Source organism: Podarcis filfolensis, assembly GCF_964270895.1.
Source record: "Podarcis filfolensis genome assembly, chromosome: 10".
NCBI lineage: Eukaryota > Metazoa > Chordata > Lepidosauria > Squamata > Lacertidae > Podarcis > Podarcis filfolensis.
The window spans coordinates 68,957,056-68,983,428 of NC_139612.1; the positions used below are offsets into that span (position 1 = coordinate 68,957,056).

A 26,373-nucleotide genomic window follows, 5' to 3' on the forward strand; every position below is an offset into this window, starting at 1 on the left:
GTTTCCGTTTCTTTGCTTGGAAGATGGTAATGTTGTTCTAAACAAAAATTGCTCTTTTCCCTTATGGGGTATCCAAGAGCCCATATAGAGTCCTTACATGGGTTCCCTATTGATAGGAGAGAATAACAGAGGCCAACCAGAGAATATTGAGAAGCAAAGCAGCTAGTAAGCTTGATCTTTATTGATCTGTTGCAACAGGGTGCTCCCCTCACATGCAGGGAAGGAGGAGGGACCTAGAAAAATGGTGCGCAAGGCCTTATAAAGACTTTTGAAATTGCCACCCTGTAGATCAAGACCACCCCCAGAAACATCATGCATACATCACAGAAGGGGTGTAACCTAAGACCACCCCTCAGATACATCACACCTACATCACAGAAAAGGCGGTCTAAAACAGAAATTTGAATGTTGTTTTTCTCCTGTAGTTGTTTATCTCCTGTCTGGCAGGTTACTTGATTGGATTTCCTGGGGAGCCTGGCCAGTCTTTTGTAGTGATAAATACTTAGTTCCTGGGCCAGGTCACAGGCTCACACCCTATTCAAACACAGACATACACTTAAGACAGGATTTGTGAAGGAAAAGACAATGGGGAGGCTTTTCCATTTTCCTTTGACCTTTGATACGGTATTTTTAAAGCTTCCCTGAGCTGTCAAGTTGAAAGGATACATTCAGGCATAATATTTGTAACATTTAACAACTTTAAAGATGTGCCACCCCGCCTGTAATTTCCGTAACAGGTATATAAGGGATAAAACTGTCTCTCAGGTAACCTGGGTCAGAGCTGCATAGGGTCTTGTATGTTAATGCCAACACCTTGAATTTGGCCCGATAGCCAACAGTGCAAATCCCGCTGGCAGGATATATGCTGGCAGTCATTTGCTCCCACAAACAACCTAGATGCCACGTTCTGCACCATCGGCAGGCTCCGGAGCCATAGCTGTCAACCGTCCCTTATTTGGCGGGAAAGTCCCTTATCCCAGCGCCGTGTCCTGCTGCTGTCCCTTATTGATGATGCCCCTTAAATTTCCCGGGTTTCAAAGGAAGCAGCTCCTCTCCCTCCCTGCCTGCCAGCCAGGGAGGAGGGAGGCTCCAACTGTGTTGCTTGGCTGTGTTGCTCACCCAATAAGGAGTCTAAGAACGACTGGGGGGTGGAGCTTGCATGCCTTGTGCCGATCAAATCGGCCGCGTTGCCTGGGGACTCGCCTTTGCTCAGCGCTTCCCAGCGGAGAGGTGACGGTGGTTTTCCTTGCTGCATCCCCTTTGCCAGGTTGCTGCGCTGTGGGAACCACCGCTTGAGGCTTTGTTTGGCTGCTGGCTGGGCTTTCTGCCTTTGGCTCAGAGGGGCTCAGAAGTTGAAAATACCTGTGCTCTGAAACTCCCTTATTTTGGCTGTTGATCCCTTATTTACGAGGCTGCTGGTCCCTTATTTTCAAATCTGTAAGTTGATAGCTATGCTCAGGACCAACCTCAAAGGTCTCCCCACATAGAGGTTATATGCACCCAGGTCTGTACATAAGATGGGCGTGGAGAGCACGTCTAAACATAGGCATGCAAGCTCACCACACGCACCAACCGACCATTTCCTCCTGTTTATTTACCTGTTCTTGGATCGTGCCTGACGCCCGATCTATTACATGCACGCAAATCCCCGAGGTTCTAGCTGGCACCCTGATCCACGAGAAATATATTGAATATGAAACGTTTATAGGATTGATTTGCTATCTCGACGGCCAGAGCGTTACGGGAATGCGTCTGCTGGTTCCTCCATTTACTGTGTTTCCCTGGAAATGTCAGGCCACTGTAATTGAGTTTTTTCAGGTTGATTCAATTGCTTGGTAGGGCTCTCAAGAATCACAATGCAGAGGGCAGGAGGTGTTCGGCGGAGACGGTTTTCATTCCGCGGACACTGCAATGGACACTGCCTCTTCAGAGATCTGACAAAGGCACGCCTTGCTGAAGCAAGGTCCAATTCTACCAGTCTCCCTCTGTCGTGGCAACTTTGCTATGGAGGGGGAGACTTCTTAAGGTGTTGATTTCTGTCTCTGCTGTATCTCAGGAGAGTGGCTGTGTGCAATCTGACCCGCTATAAGGCACAGCAGTTCATATAATCATGGAATTGTAGAGTTGGAAGGGAACTTGTTGACATAGGCTGGTATACAAATTTAAACGGCCTCGGTCCAGTATACCTGAAGGAGCGTCTCCATCCCCATCGTTCTGCCCGGACACGGTGGTCCAGCGCCAAGGGCCTTCTGGCGGTTCCCTCGCTGCAAGAAGCCAAGTTACAGGGAAGCAGGCAGAGGGCCTTCTCGGTGGTGGCACCCGCCCTGTGGAGAGCCCTCCCACCAGATGTCAAAGAGAAGAACAACTACCAGACTTTTAGATGACATCTGAAGGCAGCCCTGTTTAGGGAAGCTTTTAATGTTTAACAGACCACTGTATTTTAATGCTTTGTTGGAAGCCGCCCAGAGTGGCTGGGGAAACCCAGCCAGATGAGCGGGGTATAAATATATTATTATTATTATTATTATTATTATTATTATTATTATTATTATTAAATAATAATAATAATAATAATAATAATAATAATAATAATAATAATATCTGAAGGGCCATCTAGTCCAACCCCTTGCATTGCAGTGAGTGACATACCCTCCAACATTTCTCAGATGAAAATAGAAGCATTCCTCACTCCCCCACAACTGACCCTCCTCAACCCCCCCCCATTTTTGTCCCCCCCCCAAGGGCATTTCCTCTTGGAAGAACAGTGAGTGCCCCCTCCCACTACACCAACGGGGCACAGCTCACATGCCCTCCACCCTCCTGAGGAAAACCCTTTAATCCTGGTTCCATTTTATTTTATTCTTTGGTAGAACCACAAAACGAAAAACACACACACTATTCCGGGATCCAATCAGAAGCTGGGGTGTCTTCTGTAATTCTGGGGTGTCCTGCTCATATTGGGACTGTTGTGGGGGCATGGCATCATAGCGATTTAAATGTATCATGTGGGTGTGTCCTAGAACAATCCACAAAGAAGAAGAAGAAGAAAAAGAAAAAGAAGAAAGAAAGAAAGAAAGAAAGAAAGAAAGAAAGAAAGAAAGAAAGAAAGAAAGAATTTTTTTTTTATTTATATCCCACCCTTCCCAGTTCAGAAAACCGGGCTCAGGGTGGCTAACAACAAATTTAAAACACTTAATTGATGCAACAAAAAACAGCATTAAATACAGTATAAAACGTGAATAATAATAAATTCAGAATTAAAAATCAATTTAGGGGTAAAATCCATCCAAAAAACATTAGATGATCACCAGGGCTAGCTGGCTAAATTAGTCCTATTTGGGCCAGCGAGGAGACAGGGGAGAATTAGCTGTGGGATCCCAGAGCGGGTAATCTTCATAAAAAGGGGAGGGGGAAGGAAGGGGAATAAAAGATCAGGCGAAGTTCAAATTGAAAGCCAGGCGGAATAGCTGTGTCTTACAGGCCCTGCAGAAGGAAGTTAAATCCTGCAGGGCCCTGGTCTCATGGGACAGAGCATTCCACCAGATTGGAGCCATCACTAAGAAGGCCCTGGCCCTGGTGGAGGATAATCTGACATCCTTAGGGCCCGGGACCTCTAAATTATGATTATTCATGGACCTTCAGGTCCTCTGCAAACCACCTCCCTCTACAGGCACACCTAAATTAAAAGCAATGTGAGGCAGGAAAGGACATTTTCAGGGCCTCCCCCAGCATGGGAAAGATGTCCACTCACTCCCAAGTCTGCTTTGATCCATCAATGATGAGGTTGGTGTGCCACTGCAGACGGAGACACGAGCTGCTCTAACATCCCTGATGCTCTCATCACAGCGAAGAAACTGTCACCCACTAGTATGGCTCTCGCTCCATCATGCTGCCCTCTCAGCCTTGCCTTTCACTATGACGACTCTCTCGTTATCAAATTACCACGTCAGGCTGTCCGAGACTCGGAGACAAGCGATTCGTTTTCTCTTGTCAGGGTGACGAAGAAATATCCACTGCCATGAGATGCTTGGACAAGTCCAGTCCTTCTTTCTCTCTTCCTCCTTCCCTCCTTCCTCCCCATTTCACATTTTGAACTACACGTGCACTCCTGAAAGGGAAGTGGCCATTTCAGCGCTGCCCTGACAGATGCGCCGAAAATTCAGTTCGCCTCTCATTTTAAAGCAAAGCTATTTAATTCTCACTTTCTGAAGCAAACTCCGAGCACATCCACACACTATGCATTTAAAGAACATTCAACACACATTTGAAACCGTTCTCATGGAAGGCAGATCCAAGCTGTACAGTTAAAGCACAGCACTTCCCCCAAAAGTACCCTGGAGGCTGTAGTTTATCTTCCCAGCACCCTTATATATCTGAAGGCGCGTCTCCACCCCCATCATTCTAACCGGACACTGAGGTCCAGCTCCAAGGGCCTTCTGGCAGTTCCCTCATTGCGAGAAGCAAAGCTACAGGGAACCAGGCAGAGGGCCTTCTTGGTGGTGGCACCCGCCCTGTGGAACGCCCTCCCACCAGATGTCAAAGAGATAAACAACTACCAGACTTTTAGAAGACACCTGAAGGCAGCCCTGTTCAGGGAAGCTTTTAATGTGTAACAGACCACTGTATTTTAATACTTTGTTGGAAGCCGCCCAGAGTGGCTGGGGAAAATATTGTTATTATTATGGCCAGCATCCTGTTCCCACAGTGGCCAACAAGATGCCAGCAGGATCCGAGCACAAAAGGAGCTCTCCCTTCCTGCCATTTATAGCAGCTGTCATTCAGAAGCCTTGCTGAATGAATAGAATAGAATAGAATAGAATAGAATAGAATAGAATAGAATAGAATATAAAAAAGCCCAGTGTGATATACTATTCTGACTCCAAGATCTCAAGCAAATAAAGCCCCTTAACTGAGCCCCATAAACCCTTAACTGAGGATGCCCTCGACTGAATCTCTGATGTCCTTCATGCAAAGCAGCCACGCTGTCCCTGAGCTTGACCTGAAGTCAGGCTGGCAACTGTCCTTGGTGCTAAGAAGCAAGAGTGTCCTGAGTTTTAATTCTGAAATGTTGAGTGTGGGTGGGTGGGTGGGTGGGTGCAAGGGCGCAGGCAGTCTTAACCCTCTTCCACCCTCATTCCCACCTGATTAGCTGCCCGTTCCAAAGTCATTAGGAACAAGGAGGGGAGGAGAAATATTACCAAGCGACTTTTTGAACCTGCTCTGCACAACATAATTAGGCTCCTGTTGCAATAAAAGGGTGGACCTCGGTGCACTCAGAGACATCACGAAATGCGGTGTGTTCATGCGCAGGTTTGCAATCGTGAACATCTCCATTCCCCCGCCCCCTTTCAGAATAGGTACAGTGGTACCTCGGGTTAAGAACTTAATTCGTTCCTGAGGTCTGTTCTTAACCTGAAACCGTTCTTAACCTGAGGTACCACTTTAGCTAATGGGGCCTCCCACTGCCGCCATGCGATTTCTGTTCTCATCCTGAAGCAAAGTTCTTAACCAGAGGTACTATTTCTGGGTTAGCGGAGTCTGCAACCTGAAGCGTCTGTAACCTGAAGAGCTTGTAACCCGAGGTACCACTGTATTTAGAAAACTTGCAAGCTCTGTTATTGGACAAGACCAATGTTTTGGTTGGCGTCCATCTATCTTGAGCCTAATCTGGTGGAACGCTCTGTCCCAAGAGACTAGGGCCCTGCGGGACTTGACATCTTTCCACAGGGCCTGCAAGACAGAGCTGTTCCACCAGGCCTTTGGCCAAGGCACAGTCTGACCCCCTCCTTCTGTAAACCTCATAGAACTCTAGCCCAATGGTTGCCATTAATTTGATTCTGAATTGGTTTTAGAATGAATTGATTTTAGAATGTATTTCAATTAATTGACTGTGATTTTATGTAAACTGTGCTATTTTTACTGTTGTTAGCCGCTCTGAGCCCGGCTTTGGCTGGGGAGGGGGGGGATATAAATAAAACTGTATTATTATTATTGTTGTTGTTATCTCAAGAGAGAATGGAGGAGAAGAAGAAGAAGAAGAAGAAGAAGAAGAAGAAGAAGAAGAAGAAGAAGAAGAAGAAGAAGAAGAAGAAGGAGAAGAAGAAGAAGAAGAAGAAGAATTTATTATTTATACCCCACCCATCTGGCTGAGTTTCACCAGCCACTCTGGGCAGCTCCCAATCAAGTATTAAAAACAATACAGCGTTAAATATTAAAAACTTCCCTGATCAGGGCTGCCTTCAGATGCCTTTTAAAGATAGGATAGCTACTTATTTCCTTCACATCTGAAGGGAGGGTGTTCCACAGGGCAGGAGCCACCACCGAGAAGGCCCTCTGTCTGGTTCCCTGTAACCTCACTTCTCGCAATGAGGGAACCGCCAGAAGGCCCTCGGTGCTGGACCTCAGTGAACGATGGGGGTGGAGACGCCTTTGGGGGTGAATCCAAACCATTGGGGAGTTACAGCACCTGTTGTGGCAGTAGAAACCGGTACAGGAGAGACATGTTTTGTTGCAGCTGGGGCAGAGGAAGGCGTCCGGCTATGCTGCTGCAGATGCACCAGGGCGTTTCTTCTCTCTGTGCTCCTCCCAGCAGTCATTCCTCCTCCTGTCACTGCTGTGGATGCACAACCTGATTGTCTGTCTCCAGGGACTGCTGTTGTCTGCAAGGGAATCGATGTTGCTAGCCTCCATGTCATGTCTGCAGACATCTTTTGTAATGCAGAATTGGTCTGACAATGGGCCTGGTGCCTGACCTTAATAATGTTCATATTAATGTTAATAATAATAGTAACAACAGCAACAACAATTTCACCCTAACAGCCAGAAAACTAGCCCAAAAAGAAAGAAACAGCTGTTGTTGTTGTTTAGTCGTTTAGTCGTGTCCGCCTCTTCGTGACCCCCTGGACCAGAGCACGCCAGGCCCTCCTGTCTTCCACTGCCTCCCGCAGTTTGGTCAAACTCAGGCTGGTAGGTTTGAGAACACTGTCCCACCATCTCGTCCTCTGTCGTCCCCTTCTCCTTGCTCCCTCCATCTTTCCCAGCATGAGGGTCTTTTCCAGGGAGTCTTCTCTTCTCATCAGGTGGCCAAAGTCTTGGAGCCTCAGCTTCAGGATCTGTCCTTCCAGTGAGCACTCAGGGCTGATTTCCTTCAGAATGGAGAGGTTTGATCTTCTTGCAGTCCATGGGACTCTCAAGAGTCTCCTCCAGCACCAGAATTCAAATGCATCCATTCTTTGGCGATCAGCCTTCTTTATGATCCAGCTCTCACTTCCATACATCACTACTGGGAAAACCATAGCTTGAACTATACAGACCTTTGTTGGCAAGGTGATGCCTCTGCTTTTTAAGATGCTGTCTAGGTTTGTCATTGAATATGTCGCAAATACATACATCAGTGAAAACGTGTGTCTTCAGGTGGCCTTAAAAACACACCGGAGCCAATACCAGCCGTATCTCAAAAGGGAGGAAGTTCCAATGTCATGGAGCCACTACCAAGGAGGCCCTGCTTTGGGTCCCCACGTAACAAATTTCAGGGGGAGGCTCCCAACCCCCTCAACCCCTACATAGATCTTAATGCACAGGCTGGTCTATATGTTATGCGGGCAGCATTAGAAGGGAAGGGAACACCTTCAGAAAGGCAGTCATAAAATTGTGGAGTTGGAAGGGGCACCGAGGGTCATCTAGTCCAACCCCAACTCCTCGCAGTGTATGAATATGTTGGGCCTGAAGGTAAGCATCACCTGTTTCTGTACCAGCCTCTGATCCTCACAGGAAGAATAACAGAATGTGTGGGCAAAATGACTCCAGCTGCCCCCTGCTATAGAGATGGGCGCTTGCGCCTCATAAGTAATTTTCTGGTAATGGCCCCCTAATATCGCAGGTGGCGTCGTCTGAAAATGGAGCGTTCTGAAAGGTCGTTTTCATCTCCTGTACTGACACATTCGCTGCTTGGAAAAGCCTGGCTGAAAATCATATTGGCTTTTTTTTTATAATAATAAAAAAATGCACGGTACAACTGACGTGTGTGTGTTTGTTTGTTTGTGTGTGTGTGTGTGTGTGCTAAACCAGAAACAGATGCACTCTCCTTTTCTCAGTGACTGTATCAGGAATAGAGGCCCTTCCAAATGCATCTCGGAGGTTGCGTGGCGAGTTCCCGCCTCCCCCCATAGAAATAAAGACACAGGACACAAGAATTTGAGTTAATGGGTCAAATTAGACCACAACTTTATTGATTACAGGAATTGAGTGGTATTGGCTTAGGCATTGGTCCTAACAACTAACCGGCTTCAGCCCGCTAGCTTGAAGACCAGCAAGGGTTAACCACCAGTAGGGGAGTCCTGTTGATGCACGTCAACTAGGAGCTCCCCCCGGAGTTACCGCTTGGGGGCGTGCCGTGGGCCCACACTTCCATAGGCTTAGGACAAGGCCACGCCCCCCAGAATCCTTTACCGGACTACTCTTTATTTGGGATAAGGCGATGGCTCTCCCTCTCCCCTTCATCTGCATAACAATAGACTTTACCCCCACCAATGCCTAACTCCCATACCGTGGAGTTGTGATGGTTTGCTACGAGGTAGGCGAAATGGCTGGAGCCAATCTGCCAGTTGGAAAAATTCCTACCAGGCCCCTTGACGGCGACCAACCAAGGTTCATAGCAACTTCAGAGAACCTAGCCTAATGGGTGGGTGGGTAGGGAAAACCGGGTCAGCTGCGGCGCGCGGGAAAGAGGGAGGCCAGACCTCAGTAGGCGAGGCCACGCCCCCCGCGCCCGCCGATTGGCTGGCACGGGGTATGACGCAGCCGAGGATTCCCTGCTATCGCGTGGGGCTGGAGCCAGCCCCTGCGAGTGTGGGGAGGGGCGTGAAGCCCGAAACCCCACCTCCTCCCTAGCTCGGAAGTGGATCTGTGGAACTTTCTCTCGTTATATATGTGTCAGAAGCGACTGGTGAAAGTCATTCTCTAGCCCACAGTCTATGCAGAGGGCCTGTTTTAGCGGGAAACTTTATTTTATTTTTTTAAAAAATATTTTTTATTAGAGTTTCCACTTTTATCATAATCACATTTTGTTACATAATTCTATAACTTAATACATTACTCTATAAGAGCATCGAACTCCTTCCCTCTCTCTTTCTGACTTCCACATACCTTTCCATATTCTTCGCTTTTCTATATTCACTCATTTACCTTTTATCATATTATAATATTTCACCTTATTATCGGTAAATCAGTTCCTTACATTTACATTGCAAAACATTTCAGTTCAAACCTACAAACGTTTTCAGATGTTTACAATTTTCTTTCATGTAAGATATAAATTTGCTCCGTTCCTTTTGAAACAGTTCGTCGCGCTGATTCCAGATCTTCCCCATCAACTTGGCCATCTCTGCGTACTCCACCATCTTAACCTGCCAGTCTTCCAGTGTTGGGAGTTCCTGCTGCTTCCGTATCTGAGCCAGAAGTGTCCTTGCAGTCGTTGTGGCATAAATAAACATGTTTACATCTCTTTTATGTTTTTCCTATCCAGTTAAACCTAATAGAAATGCCTCTGGTTTTTTATTGAAAGCGGGAAACTTTAAGTGATGTTCTTCGTGCTTCATTTTTTCTAGTGTGCTTATGCTGCCCATTTTTATTTTATTTTTATTTTTAAAGTAGCTGCAAGTCTCATTATCACCCTGTTCACTTCCCAGTAAGGTAAAGGTAAAGGTAAAGGGACCCCTGACCATTAGGTCCAGTCACGGACGACTCTGGGGTTGCGGTGCTCTTCTCGCTTTATTGGTCGAGGGAGCCGGCGTACAGCTTCCGGGTCATGTGGCCAGCATGACTAAGCCGCTTCTGGCGAACCAGAGCAGCGCACGGAAACGCCATTTACCTTCCCGCCGGAGTGGTACCTATTTATCTACTTGCACTTTGACGTGCTTTTGAACTGCAAGGTTGGCAAGAGCAGGGACCGAGCAACGGGAGCTCACCCCGTCGCGGGGATTCGAACGGCCGACCTTCTGATCGGCAAGTCCTAGGCTCTGTGGTTTAACCCACAGCGCCACCTGCGTCCCTTTCACTTCCCAGAGGGAAGTGCTATAGCTCTGTGATGGAGAAGTCCAAGACCTCCAGACACACTGCCCAGGCTTGCGCCCCAGGGAAGCCACTTGGATGTTGATAACGCAGCGGTTTGACTTCACCCCTGGAGGGGCACTCCATTGTCTCTGAAAACAGACAGATGCCAGCAACAAGGGCGGGGATGGCTGAGCCAAACAGAGAGTAGAGGGGCTGCGCTCCTTCACCCTAATGGACCAGGCCACATGGTCCACGTGCCAGACAAATGTTAGCTAGACAGGAAATGACCGCTCCCCACATTAAACGGGGGGCACCCTTTGCATATTCGCGCAAGAGCCTCCTGGACCCTATGCGGCCCCTTAACCACAGGCTTGGTTTCGCCTCCCCCCAGGTGGGATACCTGGAGGTCTCCGCCTACCTCAGCCAGTTGCCCAATCCCACCTGGGGAGGCGTTGCCAAGGTGACCAGGCCAGGTAGGGGGAGGGACTACCTGCCCACACAATAGGGGGAGGATCTTACCTGGGAATCGTCAGTTGGCTCCAGAGCTTCTCCCACCCTACCCACCCTCAGTTCAGACTTCTTTTGCAGGTTAACCTTTTCTCCACAGGTACGCAGGCGCTGCTACGTCAGGGTTGCTGTTGAAGGGCCGGGAAGGAATTCTCCTGCATTGGCAGGTTTGCCTTTCCCATAGCAAAACGTCACAACTTTGGGGGTGTCAGGCCTTGGGCTTAGTCTATCTTCCCTAAATGAGGAGGGGGCGTGCAGCGGTGACCCACGCCCCCTCCTCTTTGCAGCGGCAATACCAGGGTTCCCGTTAAAGGGGTTGTTTGAGGGGAGGCTCTGGCCGTACGCCTAGAGGTCGTCATTGCTCTCCCCTGCGACAGCGGTGTAACGGGGGCGGGCTCTCTCTGCTTGAACATATGTTCTCCAGAGCCAGCCCATCCCCCCCCCCCACACTGGATAACCCTGATTTTCCCCAGATCCCCGGCGGGGGACTGGGAGGGATAAACGCCCAATGCCTGAGCCAAGATCTATCCACATCTGAAACATAATAAAGTTGTGGCCAATTTTAATCCCATAGCATGTTGTTTTGAGTCGTTATTCCACACGGGGGGGGGGGCGCCCAGGGTTTGGGGGGCTCCTCCTGTCCATGCAAGGGTAAAAGCTGCTCCTGAGAAAATGATTCAAACAACTGCAAGCCTCCTCTGAGTATAGAGTTGCTTTCCTTATGATGCATAGAGAGAAAAGATTACACCGCCGATGAGCGTTCCCAAAGGAACCCCCCCCCCCTTTTTTGCAATTCCATCCACCTCAAAAAAATATTTTTTAAAATGCTTTTAAAACAACAAGCAAGATCGTTCAGAACTGGCTCAGTGATGAGCAACATTTGAGTAACTGCATGAGTGTAGGGTTTGGAGGCAGACGCTGTTGAAACAAGCAGCGTTTCGTAAAAGGGTTGTTTCTGTGCGTTTTCGAAAGGCAGGCAGTGAAGTGGCGCGTGCCTCTGCCGGAGGGTCCCTGCTCATGCTTTCAACACTCAGCGTGGGAAGCAAGGCAGTGGCGCAAGGACGGGGCTCTCTTGGTGGCGGCACCCCATTTATGGAAGTCTCTCCCATATGAGAGATGACAACCCTCCACGTTGCTGTATTAAGGCAACAGGTGAAAACATACAGTGGTACCCCGGGTTACAGACGCTTCAGCTTACAGACTCCGCTAACCCAGAAATAGTACCTCGGGTTAAGAACTTTGCTTCAGGATGAGAACAGAAATCGCGCGGCGGCAGCGGGAGGCCCCATTAGCTAAAGTGGTACCTCAGGTTAAGAACAGTTTCAGGTTGAGAACGGATCTCCAGAACGAATTAAGTATTTAACCCGAGGTACCACTGTATTCACTTATTCAGGCCACTGTTGGCCTTGGTTAGAGTCCAGGCCCAGTGTTACTGGGTTTCTTTTGTTTAAATGGATGTGTGCTTTTATTCCATCACACACACACACACACACACACACACACACACACACCCTAGAATGTTAAAAACACAATAAAACATCAAACATTAAAAACTTCCCTGAACAGGGCTGCCTTCAAATGTCTTTTAAAAGTCTGGTAGTTGTTTTTCTCTTTGACATCTGGTGGGAGGGCGTTCCATAGAGAGGGCGCCACTACCGAGAAGGCCCTCTGCCTGGTTCCCTGTAACCTCACTGGTCGCAGTGAGGGAACTGCCTGAAGGCCCTCGGCGCTGGACCTCAGTGTCCGGGCTGAACGATGGGGGTGGAGACGCTCCTTCAAGTATATAGGACCGAGGCCGTTAAGGCTTTAAAGGTCAGCACCAACACTTTGAATTGTGCTCAGAAGCATATAAATATACCTTTTATATCGCATGTTGTAAGCTGTCCTGGGCTCTGATCTGGAGGAAGGATGGGACATAAGAGGAGCTCTGGAATGAATCATAGAGCTGGATGGGACCCCAAAGGTCCTCTAGTCCAACCCCTGCAATGCAGGAATCTCAACTGAAACATCCATGACAAATGGCCATCCAACCTCTGCTTAAAAACCTCCAAGGAAGGAGAGTCGACCACTTCCCAAGGGAGTCTGTTCTGCTGTTCATCAGCTCTTACTGACAGAATTTTTTTCCCTGATGTTTAGTTGAAATCTCCGTTCTTGTAACTTGAATCCATTTGTTGGGTCCTGCCCTTCGGAGCAAGACAAAGAAAAGCCCGCAGGTCATATTTTGCTGACCCCTGGCATATGTGGTCCAAAGGAAAGCAGAAAGTAAAAGGTAAAGGGACCCCTGAACGCTAAGTCCAGTTGCAGACGACTCTGGGGTTGTGGCCCTCATCTCGCTTTGCTGGCCGAGGGAGCCGGTGTACAGCTTGAGAATTGTGCTTGAAGGTACCCCTCACCACTATCCAAATATACCAGCAAACACACACACACACACACAGAGAGAGAGAGAGAGAGAGAGAGAGAGAGAGAGAGAGAGAGAGATTCAGCTGTCCAAAGTATAGGCATTGCCTACAAATTCAATAAAACAGAGGTAAAGGTACCGGTTCCCCTGACTGTTAGGTCCAGTCACGGATGACTCTGGGTTTGCGGCGCTCATCTCGCTCTATAGGCCGAGGGAGCCAGCATTTGTCCACAGACAGCTTCTGGGTCATGTGGCCAGCAGGACTAAGCCGCTTCTGGCGAACCAGAGCAGCGCATGGAAACGCCGTTTACCATCCCGCCGGAGCGGTACCTATTTATCTACTTGCACTTTGACGTGCTTTCGAACTGCTAGGTTGGCAGGAGCAGGGACCGAGCAATGGGAGCTCACCCCATCATGGGGATTCAAACCGCGACCTTCTGATAGGCAAGTCCTAGGCTCTGTGGTTTAACCCACAGCACCACCCGCGTCCCTTACAAGCCTGCAGGCCATAGTTTGTCGACCGCTGGCATATGTGGTCCAAAGGAAAGCAGAAAGTAACACTTCACAAATACCGGCTAGAGCTTTTCTCATTTGCACTTGACGCTGATTGGGAGTGATAAAATAGATACGATGGGTTTCTGAATCTTTTCTTTCCCTTAATGGACTGTATCCTCTCTTTCTGATGTCACTGACAAAATCATCTCTGGACTGAAGCTTTGATGTCTGGCATGTAGATAGCATTTTTGCACAGCGTTCCACAGGATGGGAGCCTCATCGAGGGGTAGCTCTTACGTCACAGTAATAATATGGCTCTCCAGCATGAAAAAGCATTGAGACTCTTGCAGGCTGTGCTCTCAGTGGCAGTGCAGACTAGGGAGAGGGGGGGTAACTGGATGCAGTTTGCATTTAATCTGTAAGGTAAAGGTAAAGGTACCCCTGCCCGTACGGGCCAGTTGTGACCGACTCTAGGGTTGCGCGCTCATCTCACTCTAGAGGCCGGGAGCCAGCGCTGTCCGGAGACCCTTCCGGGTCACGTGGCCAGCGTGACGAAGCTGCTCTGGCAAACTGGCACCAGAGCAGCACACGGAAACGCCGTTTATCTTCCCGCTATAAAGCGGTCCCTATTTATCTACTTGCACTTAAGAGTGCTTTCGAACTGCTAGGTGGGCAGGAGCAGGGACCGAGCAACGGGAGCTCACCCCGTCACGGGGATTCGAACCACCGACCATGCGATTGGCAAGTCCTAGGCGCTGAGGTTTTACCCACAGCGCCACCCGCGTCCCTATGTTATGGCATAGTGGGCATTAAAAATGTATATATTAGTGAGAACTAATATTAAAGGTAAAGGGACCCCTGGGACATGGGTGGCGCTGTGGGTTCGCTGTGCTCTGGTTCGCCAGGCTTAGTCATGCTGTCCACATGACCTTTTACCTTACCATGAGATGAACTTACAATGTCTGGTTTCAATAGATTTTTACCTAAGGTTTTTACCTAAGATTTTTACCTAAGTTTTAATTTATATATATTTTTAACTGTTGCTATATCTGTACTGTGGTCCACAAGGCACTTTTAAACGTTTTTTTCAATTCATTATGGATCATTGCCCAATACTCTTTTGCCCTTTTACAAGTCCACTACATGTGATGAAACATACCCCCAGCCTCATTGCATCTCCAGCACTTATCCGATTCAGACTGACACATTTTAGCAAGTCTAAGGTAAAGGTAAAGGTAAAGGTAAAGGGACCCCTGACCATTAGGTCCAGTCGTGGCCGACTCTGGGGTTGCGGCACTCATCTCGCTTTATTGGCTGAGGGAGCCGGCGTACAGCTTCCGGGTCATGTGGCCAGCATGACTAAGCCGCTTCTGGCAAACCGGAGCAGCGCACGGAAACACCGTTTATCTTCCCGCTGGAGAGGTACCTATTTATCTATTTGCACTGTGACGTGCTTTCGAACTGCTAGGTTGGCAGAAGCTGGGACCGAGCAATGGGAGCTCACCCCGTCGCGGGGATTCGAACCGCCAACCTTCTGATTGGCAAGTCCTAGGCTCTGTGGTTTAACCCACAGCGCCACCCGCGTCCTTTTGAACAATATATTAGGGGACAATATATTAGGGTTTAAAGACTGTCTCAAGGCAAATCTTTAAAAATGTAGTATAAACACTGACAACTGGGAAACACTGGTCTGCGAGCGCTCCAGTTGGAGAACAGCCTTTACCAAAGGTGTCACGGGCTTGGAAGAAACTCGAACTCAGGATGCAAGGGAGAAATGTGCTAAGAGTAAGGCACGCTTGGCAAGTCCACACCGTGATCAACTCCCACCTGGAAACCAATGTCCCCACTATGGAAGGACGTGTGGATCCAGAATTGGCCTCCACAGTCACTTACGGACTCATTGTTAAAATTGTGTTTATTCATCAGCGACATGCGAGCACCCCTAGTCAACTCATCTCCAAGTACACACGCGCCTAGACTAGCGGATTACCGCTGCCCACTCCTTTTATATGCGGACGACGCGGTAATTCTATCCTATACACGTGTTGGACTAACCAGAGCTCTGAAGATCTTTGCCACGTATTGTCAACTCAATCAATTAACCATCAACCATGCCAAGTCCAAGATCCTGATCTTCTCCAGAAGCCGGAGATTATACAAATGGAAGCTTGGTGGGGCAAAAATAGAGCAAGTCCTAAAATTTCAATACCTAGGAGTCATTTTTCAATACAATTTGGGGTGGAAAGCTCACATTCAACACCTACTTAATAAGGCCAAAACCTTGTCATATGCGCTCCTCCGATTCTTCTTTTCGGACGGAGCTTTGCATGTTCCCTCGGCCCTAAAGGTGTTCAAGGCAAAAGTGGTTGCCGTGCTTGCTTATGCTGCCCCGCTCTGGGCCGTGATGACAGATCTTGCTCCCCTTGAGACTCTGCAAAGCCAATTCCTACGTCGGCTCCTAATGCTCCCCCTGTGCGTAAGCAACGCAGCCATGCGACTAGAATTGAAGGTCGCATCCCTAGAAACTTGCCTGTGGAAGCAAGTCTTCAATTACTGGTTATCATTGTGGCATAGATTACCAAACCATTACCTTGCCCAATGCTTATGGCGAGATGAATTCTCCAGCCTTTGGACTAGCAGAATTCATGCCAAACTCCTGAGTTATGGAATCTCTCCCTCAGATTCCCTAAAACTAGACCAAATCACTGCTCAGAGACTGATCCGCCAAAGACTGGATGACATCGATTTACAGCGAAATTATACGCTGGGGGGAGGTGTTTGTTCGCCCCAGAACATTGGTATCACTTTAACTTACTGCGTTCCATCATACCTCTCCTCCCTTTCGACTGTTGCACATAGACTGGCCTTCACCAAAGCGAGGTTTAACGTTTTTCCCTCCAATGTCCTGAGACATAGGTTCTCAAAGGGTCAAGCCCCCGCCGTGTGCGAATGTGATAAGGTGTCGCCGGAGTCGCTCCAGCACATTATGTTCACTTGCCCCTTGTTTAATGTGCTACGGGCAAATTTGTTGGGATCAATCATACAGAAACTAGAGGGTACCCCACCAAAATTCCACCTTGCCCAAATCTTGCAGGACAAGGATACCCACACGACCCTGAAGGTGGCTAGGTTCCTAGTTGCTGTCCTTTCCCAAAAGCGACGCCAAGGAGCTCTACTAGCTAATTAAGGCGTAGTATGCCTTTCCATTTTATAGTATTTTATTGTTATAGTAGTGTTTTAGCGATTGCTTTTTTTTTCTCCTTACGGCACAAGCTGTTATTTATGTGTTGTTTTTACCTGTATGGGCCTATGGCCGTAATAAATGATATTCTATTCTATTCTGTGTTTATGGAAGAGAATCTTACTCGGCTACGGGTGATCGCCAAAGGAGAAGAAAAAGGGGACATTTTGCTTTGCAAAAAATTTGCGCACATTAGAAAAAAGATTGCATGGAAAGAGATGAATATGAGGAGTAATATGCACTAAAATGCCCGTGAATGTTCATGAGACTTTTTAAAAGTCACAAACTAACGTGGAAATGTGGAGAAGTGCATAGCTGTCAACGTTTCCCTTTTCTTGAGAGGAATCCTATTTAGAATAAGGGAATTTCCCTTTAATAAGGGAAGTTCCCAGCTATGGAACTGACGATTGGAAAAATGAGAAATTGACAGGAACTGAAACTGACACGTTCACCCTTCTCTCTCTTATACACACAAACACACGCTACATCATTGTCAATGGGACAGTTTCTCATCCAGATGCAAACAGAATCATCAATTTCTCCCTGATCTCTGCGCTCCTTACAGTCTTTTTTCCTTGGGCTGGTCCTCCCGAACCCACAGCCAATCAATCTCAATGGGTGGTCCTCCTTTTACAAGAGAAGGGGAACAAAATCACCTCTCCATGCCATTTGTGACTTTGCGACAGCTTCCCCCACCTTGATCTAAACAACCACCCCTCCCCAAAACTTTCACCTTCTTCCAAAAGGAAGGCGCTTTGACACCTTGATCATTTCAGTTGCACCTGTTTGAGCCATTGCGATATTATTTCTCAGATGGGCAAAGGAAGGAAGGAAAGGAGATAACTGAGGCAGGGCCCTATTTTTAGGTAAAGCCAAAGGGACCCCTGACCATTAGGTCCAGTTGTGGCTGACTCTGGGGTTGCGGCGCTCATCTCGCTTTACTGGCTGAGGGAGCCGGCGTACAGCTTCCAGGTCCTGTGGCCAGCATGACTAAGCCGCTTCTGGCGAACCAGAGCAGAACACGGAAACGCCATTTACCTTCCCGCCGGAGTGGTACCTATTTATCTACTTGCACTTTGACGTGCTTTCGAACTGCTAGGTTGGCAGGAGCAGGGACCGAGCAACGGGAGCTCACCCCGTTGCGGGGATTCGAACCGCTGACCTTCTGATCGACAAGTCCTAAGCTCTATAGGTTAGGGCTAAAGGTGGCTTGTGTTTGAAGGCCACTGATGTAAGGTGTTGCAAGAACCTTTGCCTCCCCCCAAAAAAAACAGGAACAGGGAGGGTGCCTCTGTTCCGTGACGTCGCCAGCTCTTCTGATTTCATTCAGATGAAATCATGTCCTAATAAGATCCCTACCTCTTTGGATTTACGCTTTAAACCCCGTGATCATTTCCTCTCTCTCTTCCTTTCCCCCCCATATATACTGGAGAGAAGAATTGAGGTGGGGAGGAGAGGAGAGGAGGTGTTTCCATAGAGAGAATAAAAGAGGGGGGGAAACACCCCCATATTGCCAGCTCTTTAACAACAATCATAGCCAGGGAAAAGGATTGAAGTTCAGGTTTAATGTGTCTCTCTCGTCCTGAGAGAGCCTCCTTGTAGCACTGACTGAGAGGTCTCACACTCTCCTAGCTACACAGCAGAATCGCAGGTAAGTGGATTTCGTCAGCCTGCTTCTTTTAGGGGGGAAAGCACCGGCAGACTTTGCTTGCAAAATGAATATTAAAAAAAAAAAAACGGAAAGGAAAAAGATTTAATACTCCAGTGTGCCTTGCAGGTAGCAGTGTTTCCAGGCAGGGAAAAAAGAAAAGAGGGGGGGAAATAAAGAAAGCGTTGGTTTTAATTCTGGAGACTAATTTAAGAGTATTAAGAGAAGCAGCATCTCTGGAGCTGAAGTGTAGTTTCGACATCGGTCACCTACAAGGTGGACTTTGATTTCTGCGATAAATAATCGTTATACTCTCTTCCGAAGCGGGCACTGGCAAGAACAAAAAAAATAGTATCAGGGTTCCAAGAAGCAAGTTATAAGAAAGGATGAAATAAAGTTGCTTAACTCCAGAAAAAAGAAAGGTTTGGGGGGTTGATAATATTTAAAAGCGGCAGCTGGAGGGGGGAATGGTTGCTATCTACTGAGGATAAGTGGCAACAGGAGGAAATGGTGAATCAGGTAGATTTAGGGTTAAAAATTAGGTACAGGAGAAGTTAAGACAGTTCGATGGGGAATGCCCTTGCCCCCACTGAAATGAATGGGTGCTGCAGGAGCCCACAGCAGGTTGTTAAAACTGCGAGCACAGTTGCAAAGCTAAGCAGGGTCCATTGTGGTTTCAAACTGGATGGGGACCACAGGCTGATATTCCTGCCTTGCTGGGGGTGGACTGGATGACCGTTGGTGTCCCTTCCAGCTCTACAATTCTATGGTTCTATGGTTCCTGCCAAAGTCTGTGCTTGAAGTGATCCATTAATGAATGGAATAAGAAGCTGTCTAGGGAGACTGTGGGTTCTCTAGCCTTCAACACACCTGCAATGCTTTTAGTACAGTATAGGAAATGAACAAGTCCCTTCGCACCCCACCAATCGCTGTCCATGGTGTGTACTCTCATCCCACTGCTGTCTCTTCTCAGATTTTCCAGGTTTCCTTTGCATTTCTTCTAAAAGGCAGCTGAAGGTTGTATGTGACCATTAGGCATCGTTTCTCAGAGTGCAGTTGTGCTTTTTCATTTGGTCCAGCTGTCATCCCCAGTCAAAACGGTCTTGCAGGGTTGGCTTGCTGGTTGTTGCTTTTTTGTAAAAGAACTAGCACAACGTTTCATGGCTAAACTGCTGGAGAGAGACAACAGAGGCAATGCAGTTTTGATGCCACCTTGAATTCTCAGACCATGCAAAGGAGCACCAAAAGGTTGCCTCCAGCCGGAACCCTGCACAACCTTCTTTGGCCAGTTTTGCATAAGTATTCCAAGAATTTGAGTTTCTTTATTCATTTAAATAGGGGGGAGGAAGGGACTAGGGAGTAGAAGTCTTCTCCACTGTGACCCTCTCCCGATGCTTTGGACTACAGCTCCCATTCGCCCACATGCAAATGTCTGGGACTCATGGGATTTGTAGTCTAAGATACCTGGAGAGCACCAGTGTGCTGAAGGCTGTGCTAGAGATTTTGTAGTTTTAAAAAGATATAGTAGTTTGGAGAAAGGAGAGAGAGGGACAGAGAGGGGTGAGTTTTCCTTCCTTGCCTGCAACACTAGACCTCAAGGACCACCCAACGGAACGGACCTGTGTTCGAATCAGGGCAGACCCAAGGAAAAGACCTCTCGTTCACTGCAGTACCAGGATGGGGAATCTCTCGTCTTCTAGATCTTGCTGGGCTCCAACTCTCATCAGCACCAACCAGCACAGCCAATAGGGGTGAATGGAACAGTAGCCTAGAAGCATCCCGAGAATCACAGACTCCTCAATCTCTGCTGTAAAAGCATCGCCGGCTTGTGGGCTTCACAGCCACTTTGGCCAGAGCCACCAGCTCTGAAAGGCTTCTAATGGACTATGGATAAACCCACATAGATCTATCAGCTGGCATTAGGCACGGAGGCTAAAATGATTTCCCATGAACGTGTTCTTGCAAGGACTAGTTGCTGGGCAGTGGTTGGAGGTGGCGATAGCTTGGACGATTCCCAGTGGAGTACCTGCCTACTGTAAAGATGCATTTTGCCGAATCTTTTTCCAGCAGGAAGGGCTGTAGCCCAGAGGCAGAGTGTCTGCCCTGCATGCAGGAGGTCCTAAGTTCAGGTGGGGCTGGGAATATCCCTGGTCTGAAACCTTGTAGAGCCACTGGCAGTCAGTGCTGTCCATACAGAGCTAGATGCATAATTGGTCTGGCTCAGTATAAAACACCTTCCTATGACTAGCCAGCTAGCCCTGGTGGTCATCCAATGTTTATTGGATGGATTTCCCCCCTAAACTGATATTTGAATTCTGAATTTATTGTTATTCACGTTTTATACTGTATTTTAAGCTGTTTTTTGTTGCATCAATTAGGTGTTTTAAATTTGTTAGCCGCCCTGAGCCCGGTTTTCAGAACCGGGGAGGGTGGGGTATAAATAAAAAATTATTATTATTATTATTATTATTATTATTAGGTAGACCTTTGCTCCAATCTAGCAGATGTCCCTGTAGAATTTCTTTAATCTCTCTCCAATGGAGTAAAAGTAAACCTACCTATCGTGCGGCAGTGGGTTAATTTGTCTTCTCCACTTTTAATTACTCAGCAGGGCAAAAGAAAATAAGTGTGCTCAAACTATGCTTTCTCTTCTGCAGTACAGTGGTACCTCGGGTTGCATACGCTTCAGGTTAAATACACTTCAGGTTACAGACTCCGCTAACCCAGAAATAATACCTTGGGTTAAGAACTTTGCTTCAGGATGAGAACAGAAATCGTGCTCCGGCAGCACAGCGGCAGCAGGAAGCCCCATTAGCTAAAGTGGTGCTTCAGGTTAAGAACAGTTTCAGGTTAAGAACAGACCTCCAGAACGGATTAAGTACTTAACCCGAGGTGCCACTGTATAGCCTTCCACTCTTTCAGAATCTTCTGTATCTCTTTCTTCAGCCTGATTGACTACAAAGCTGGGATTTATTGTCCTTAAGATTCCGTGAAACAAGCGGGGGGGGGGGGGCGGGTTTCCTACGCTTCCCTTCAAATGAGGAATTCCAAAAGGAAGGGAGAGGATAGTGAGGAGAGGAGATTTTAGGATGAGCAGAGAGCTGGTGAGAATTTAAAAGCTTTGAGGGTGCTCAAGATGTTCTGTCGAGGGAGAAGCAGGAGGGTTAAGGAAGCTGGCTTGTAAGCGACAGAGCTGATGTCCTATTAGAAACCTTGTTGGGTCAATAATGTATATTTGGTGGTTTTCCTTTGGAAAGGGGCTGGAACTCAGCGGCACAGATTCCTATGTTCTTAATCAAATACTAAATCATTTGCAAAGCAATCCAGCAAACAACACGACTTTATTTAAAGTCCGCACGAATCAAACTATTGATTAAAATATGGCAATTCGCAAAAAAATATCATAAACTTTCCAACGCAATCACATGGCAACAATCGCATAAGCAGCCGCCACTGTATGGCAGTAGTATTTTCAGATTTTTTTGGGGGGGGGGTTAAGTGCACACCATCCCTAGCAACACGATCATACATTATAAAATACATAGCAATGAATAAATCTCTACTGCAAGGTGGATAAAGAATTTATAGAGGCTAACAGTAGAAAGTGAACACATTTCAAAGTCGGTATAAAGCGACGAAGTGTACATTGCCGATCAGTGTTAGACAATAAATAAAGGTAAAGGTAAAGGGACCCCTGACCATTAGGTCCAGTTGTGGCCGACTCTGGGGTTGCGGCGCTCATCTCGCTTTACTGGCCGATAAATGCCGTTTACCTTCCTGCCAGAGCGGTACCTATTTATCTACTTGTACTTTGACGTGTTTTCTCGGTCCCTGCTAGGTTGGCGGGGATTCGAACCGCCGACCTTCTGATTGGCAAGTCCTAGGCTCTGTGGTTTAACCCACAGTGCCACCTGTGTCCCTAGACAATAAATACTTGGACCCATAGTCTGACTTTCATATAAGGCAGCTATAAGATGTCTGCCTTTTAATGCACTGATAAGTAAGCAGATCGTGACAGCAGCTTTTATGATGCTTTTAAGAGGGGCAAGGAGGGAGTCTCTCTGCGTCAATTATTGCAAACTTCCTGCACCGATATTTTGCTACACAGACACATTGGGCTGGGATCCTCAATATACCTGACACATTTAAGGCTATAAATGGTGACCAGCCATGATGGCATGTGAGAACAGAGTGCTGGACTAAATGGGCCGTTGGTCAAATCCAGAAGAGCCCTTATGTTTGTTAACCAAGAAATCTGAGGGCTCCCTTAGGCAAAAAACAAGGACACCAGCCAGAAATATCAGAGCTAAACAGCAGCCAGTAGGATTGGTCTTTATTGAAGACTGTCGTGACAGGACTCCCATCTGCCACCAGGTGGAACAAAATGGAAGCCCCGAACAAAAGAGAACCCAAACTTTTATTAGCTGCTAATCCCCATGTTACACCCCCCAAACTACATCACTAATACGTCATGGTTACATCATGAAAGGGGAGGTCTGGTGGCAGGAATCTGAGCATCCTGGACCCTGCCCCATGGTTCCCCTTGCCCTCCACCAAACACCCATCAAGTGCAACAAAAGAGATATTTACATTTCCCTGTTTCCCAGCCAAGTTAATCACACCCTTTTGTCTTCATCTGGGTTTGTTATTTCTGGAATGGCTACCTGTCTGGGACTCAGGTATCAGGATGCCAGGGATTATCACTCAGGCAGAGGGGCTGCTGAGTAGCTGAGCTCACATATGCTTATTCCCAGCAAAAGCAAATTTGCTGTTTTCTGAATGGCTCACTGATATACATTGCTGTTCTCGATTATGGCCACTAGGTGGAGCCTAATAACCGCAACTCCCTTCCTTATTTAAAAAGAAGATGGGTAGGCAAACTAAGGCCCGGGGGCCGGATCCGGCCCAATCGCCTTCTAAATCCGGCCCGCGGACGGTCCGGGAATCAGCGTGTTTTTACATGAGTAGAATGTGTCCTTTTATTTAAAATGCATCTCTGGGTTATTTGTGGGGCATAGGAATTCGTTCACTTTCCCCCCCAAAATATAGTTCGGCCCCCACAAGGTCTGAGGGACAGTGGACCAGCCCCCTGCTGAAAAACGTTTGATGACCCCTGAAATTGACCATCCTTCATCCAAAAATCACAGGGCAGCTTACAATACAAAACACAAAATGCATAACATAATGATGATATAATGATAATATAAGATATATAATGAAGGTGACAGGTGAGCCTCACCGGGGACAGCATTCCACAAACAGGGGGCTGCCACTAAAAAGGCCCCGTTCTCATGTTGCCAAACTCCAGGTTTCACATGAAGGAGGCAACACAAAGAAGAGCTTCGCGTGATGATCACAGGGACCAAGTCAGTTCATAAGGCGAGAGGTGGCCCTTGAGATATTGCTTTGTTGTTCCTTTCCAAAAACCAGGAACACTTAAGAACATTCCTTCCTTCTTGGGTTTCCTGTTATCAAAAGCTCAAATTACTTCCCACTAATGTGAAAGATGAATAATGTATACACTTAAATGGGGGAAAAATTGTTGCCGTGTTAAAATGCAAAATGTGAGCGATTGTGGGGTTTTAAAAAGAAAAAAAGAAACTCGTTTTTTAAAGTGTTATCTTGTATTGAGAGGACTATTTCGGTAATACGGTAAAAAGGACGGATTGTTAAGTATTGGGGAAGAGATCCGTTTGATTGGCGTTTTCATGTGAACCCACCAATTTTGCACATCCTGAATGTATCGAACATACATACAAGCCAATATGTATATATTTTTTTGAAATTCATTCTTCTTCTAATTTTGCTCTGCAGCTCCCCAGCCAAAGAATGGGAGTGTGCTAGGAGAAAGTACATCCAACCATCTCCAATGCGAGATCTACACAGAGTATACCCATTTAAATTAATGGTGAGGAGAGAGACAGTGAGGTGCAGTGGTTAGAGTGTCGGACTAGGAAGTGGGAGACCAGGGTTCAAATCTCTACTCAGCATAAAACTCACATGGTGACCTCTCAACCTAACATACCTCACAGGGCTGTTGCGGGGATTAAATGAGGAGGGCGAGAGCCCCAAATCCCACCTTGAAGGTGGCATATAAATGTAATAAACAAACAAACAAAATAACTCGGGTTAACTGGGGTCCAGTGCTGAGGGCCTTCTGGTGGTTCCCTTGCTGCGAGAAGCCAAGTTACAGAGAACTAGGCAGAGGGCCTTCTCGGTGGTGGCACCCGCCCTGTGAAATGCCCTCCCAGGAGATGTCAAAGAGAACAACTATCTGACTTTTAGAAGACATCTGAAGGCAGCCCTGTTTAGGGAAGCTTTTAATGCTTGATATACAGTGGTACCTCGGGTTACATACGCTTCAGGTTACATACGCTTCAGGTTACACACTCCGCCAACCCAGAAATAGTGCTTCAGGTTAAGAACTTTGCTTCAGGATGAGAACAGAAATCGTGCTCCGGCGGCGCGGCAGCAGCAGGAAGCCCCATTAGCTAAAGTGGTGCTTCAGGTTAAGAACAGTTTCAGGTTAAGTACGGATCTCCGGAACGAATTAAGTACTTAACCCGAGGTACCACTGTATTACTGTATTTTAATATTTGGTTGGAAGCCGCCCAGAGTGGCTGGGGAAGCCCAGCCAGATGGGCGGGGTATAAATAATAAATTATTATTATTGCCCTCAAACTGATGTGCCTCTTCTCCCTTCCTTGTGGCGCAGGGCCTCCAGGACGATGTCTCGCCCCAGGCTCCTCATCCTCTTCCTGATCCTCTTTGCGGCGCGGACGAGCCTCTCGTTCAAGTTGTACAAGGCCGAGTCCATCTTCGGCTGCGTCGACGCCGCGCTCTCCGAGGCTCGGAAAGGTCTCCCCGGCGAGAACTCCGTCCTGGGCAAGAGGAGCTTCAAGTACCCACGGGTGGCCGAAGAAGACCTCTCCTTGGAGGACAACCAAGAGGAAGCCGAGGAGGACAAGGACAAAAGGACGTTCCCGGCCGTCACCCGCTACCGATACCTTGCCCAGGCGCAGGGGAAAGGCAAGGTGTACCAAGGTGTGCCGGCGAAGGGCGACCGGCGCTCGAAGGTCACCCTCTCGCTCGACGTCCCCACCAACATCATGAACATCCTCTTTAGCATCGCCAAAGCCAAGAACATGAGGGCCAAGGCGGAGGCCAACGCTCAACTGATGGCGCAGATCGGCCGGCGAAAGTGATGAGGGACGGGGAGGGAGGGGTCCGGGCGAAGGTCGAGGCGGCCGCGAGGGTGGCGGTGGCGGCGGAAAAGGGGGCTTCTCGGCCGGCCTTCCCTTCCTCGAGACCCCCGGAGACGGAACTGTCCGCTGTACTATGTTATATAAGCGCTGTAGATTCGCCAACCCTTCCAGCTATCTAGCATTCGTACATCTTTCTGTCTTTCTCTCTCCCCGCACCCCGGTCTCCCATCCCAACCCCAGTTCTCCTCAAGTGGAAACCTGTGTTGTGGGACAAAAAACATACCAAAAGAAGAAAAGAAAGAAAGAAAAAACAACCATGAGGGGTGGGGTGGGAAATTGTTCACATCACATGACGCAGGCCCTCATTAAAGCAAATTCTCTTGAGTTTCTAATTATTATTATTATTATTATTTCCATTATTTCCAGTCAAGGCAGGGGGGTCTCTGTTTGGATCAGCGCCCTGCCTACCTCAGTGAGAGAAAGCGTGAGGAAGTGTCCGCCATGTTTTCTGGACCTAGACAGAGCCTTTTCCGGCCCGTTGCTATACCGTATTTTTCTGTGTATAAGACTAGGTTCCCCCCCTAAAAAAATAATGTCCGAAATTTGGGGGCGTCTTATACACGGATAGATCTTCCCAAATTTTCTTAAATCGGAGTCTCCCCAAAAATAGGGGGTGCCTTATACATGGGGGCATCTTATAGATGGAAAAATACGGTACATATTTATTTACTGGGGTTACGGACTGCCTTTCTGCCAAAGCATCCAGGTGATTTACCATGAAAAACACAAAAACGAAGACATCCTATAAAATGTAGAGTGACACAATAAT

General features: G+C 47.7%; 1 protein-coding gene across 1 annotated transcript; it reads left to right on the forward strand.

The window, feature by feature from the left end:
• The first annotated feature begins 18,079 nt into the window (after positions 1-18,079).
• UCN3 (urocortin 3) lies at positions 18,080-25,928 on the forward strand. The gene is made up of 2 exons (XM_083573234.1): positions 18,080-18,342; positions 25,055-25,928. Exon 2 carries the CDS (start codon positions 25,068-25,070, stop codon positions 25,542-25,544), a length of 477 nt encoding a protein of 158 aa, XP_083429360.1. The 5' UTR covers positions 18,080-18,342; positions 25,055-25,067; the 3' UTR covers positions 25,545-25,928.
• The last annotated feature ends 445 nt before the right edge of the window (positions 25,929-26,373 follow it).

Excerpts from the sequence above, each read along its gene's own strand:
- UCN3 (XM_083573234.1), top strand. The coding sequence starts at position 25,068 with ATGTCTCGCCCCAGGCTCCTCATCCTCTTCCTGATCCTCTTTGCGGCG.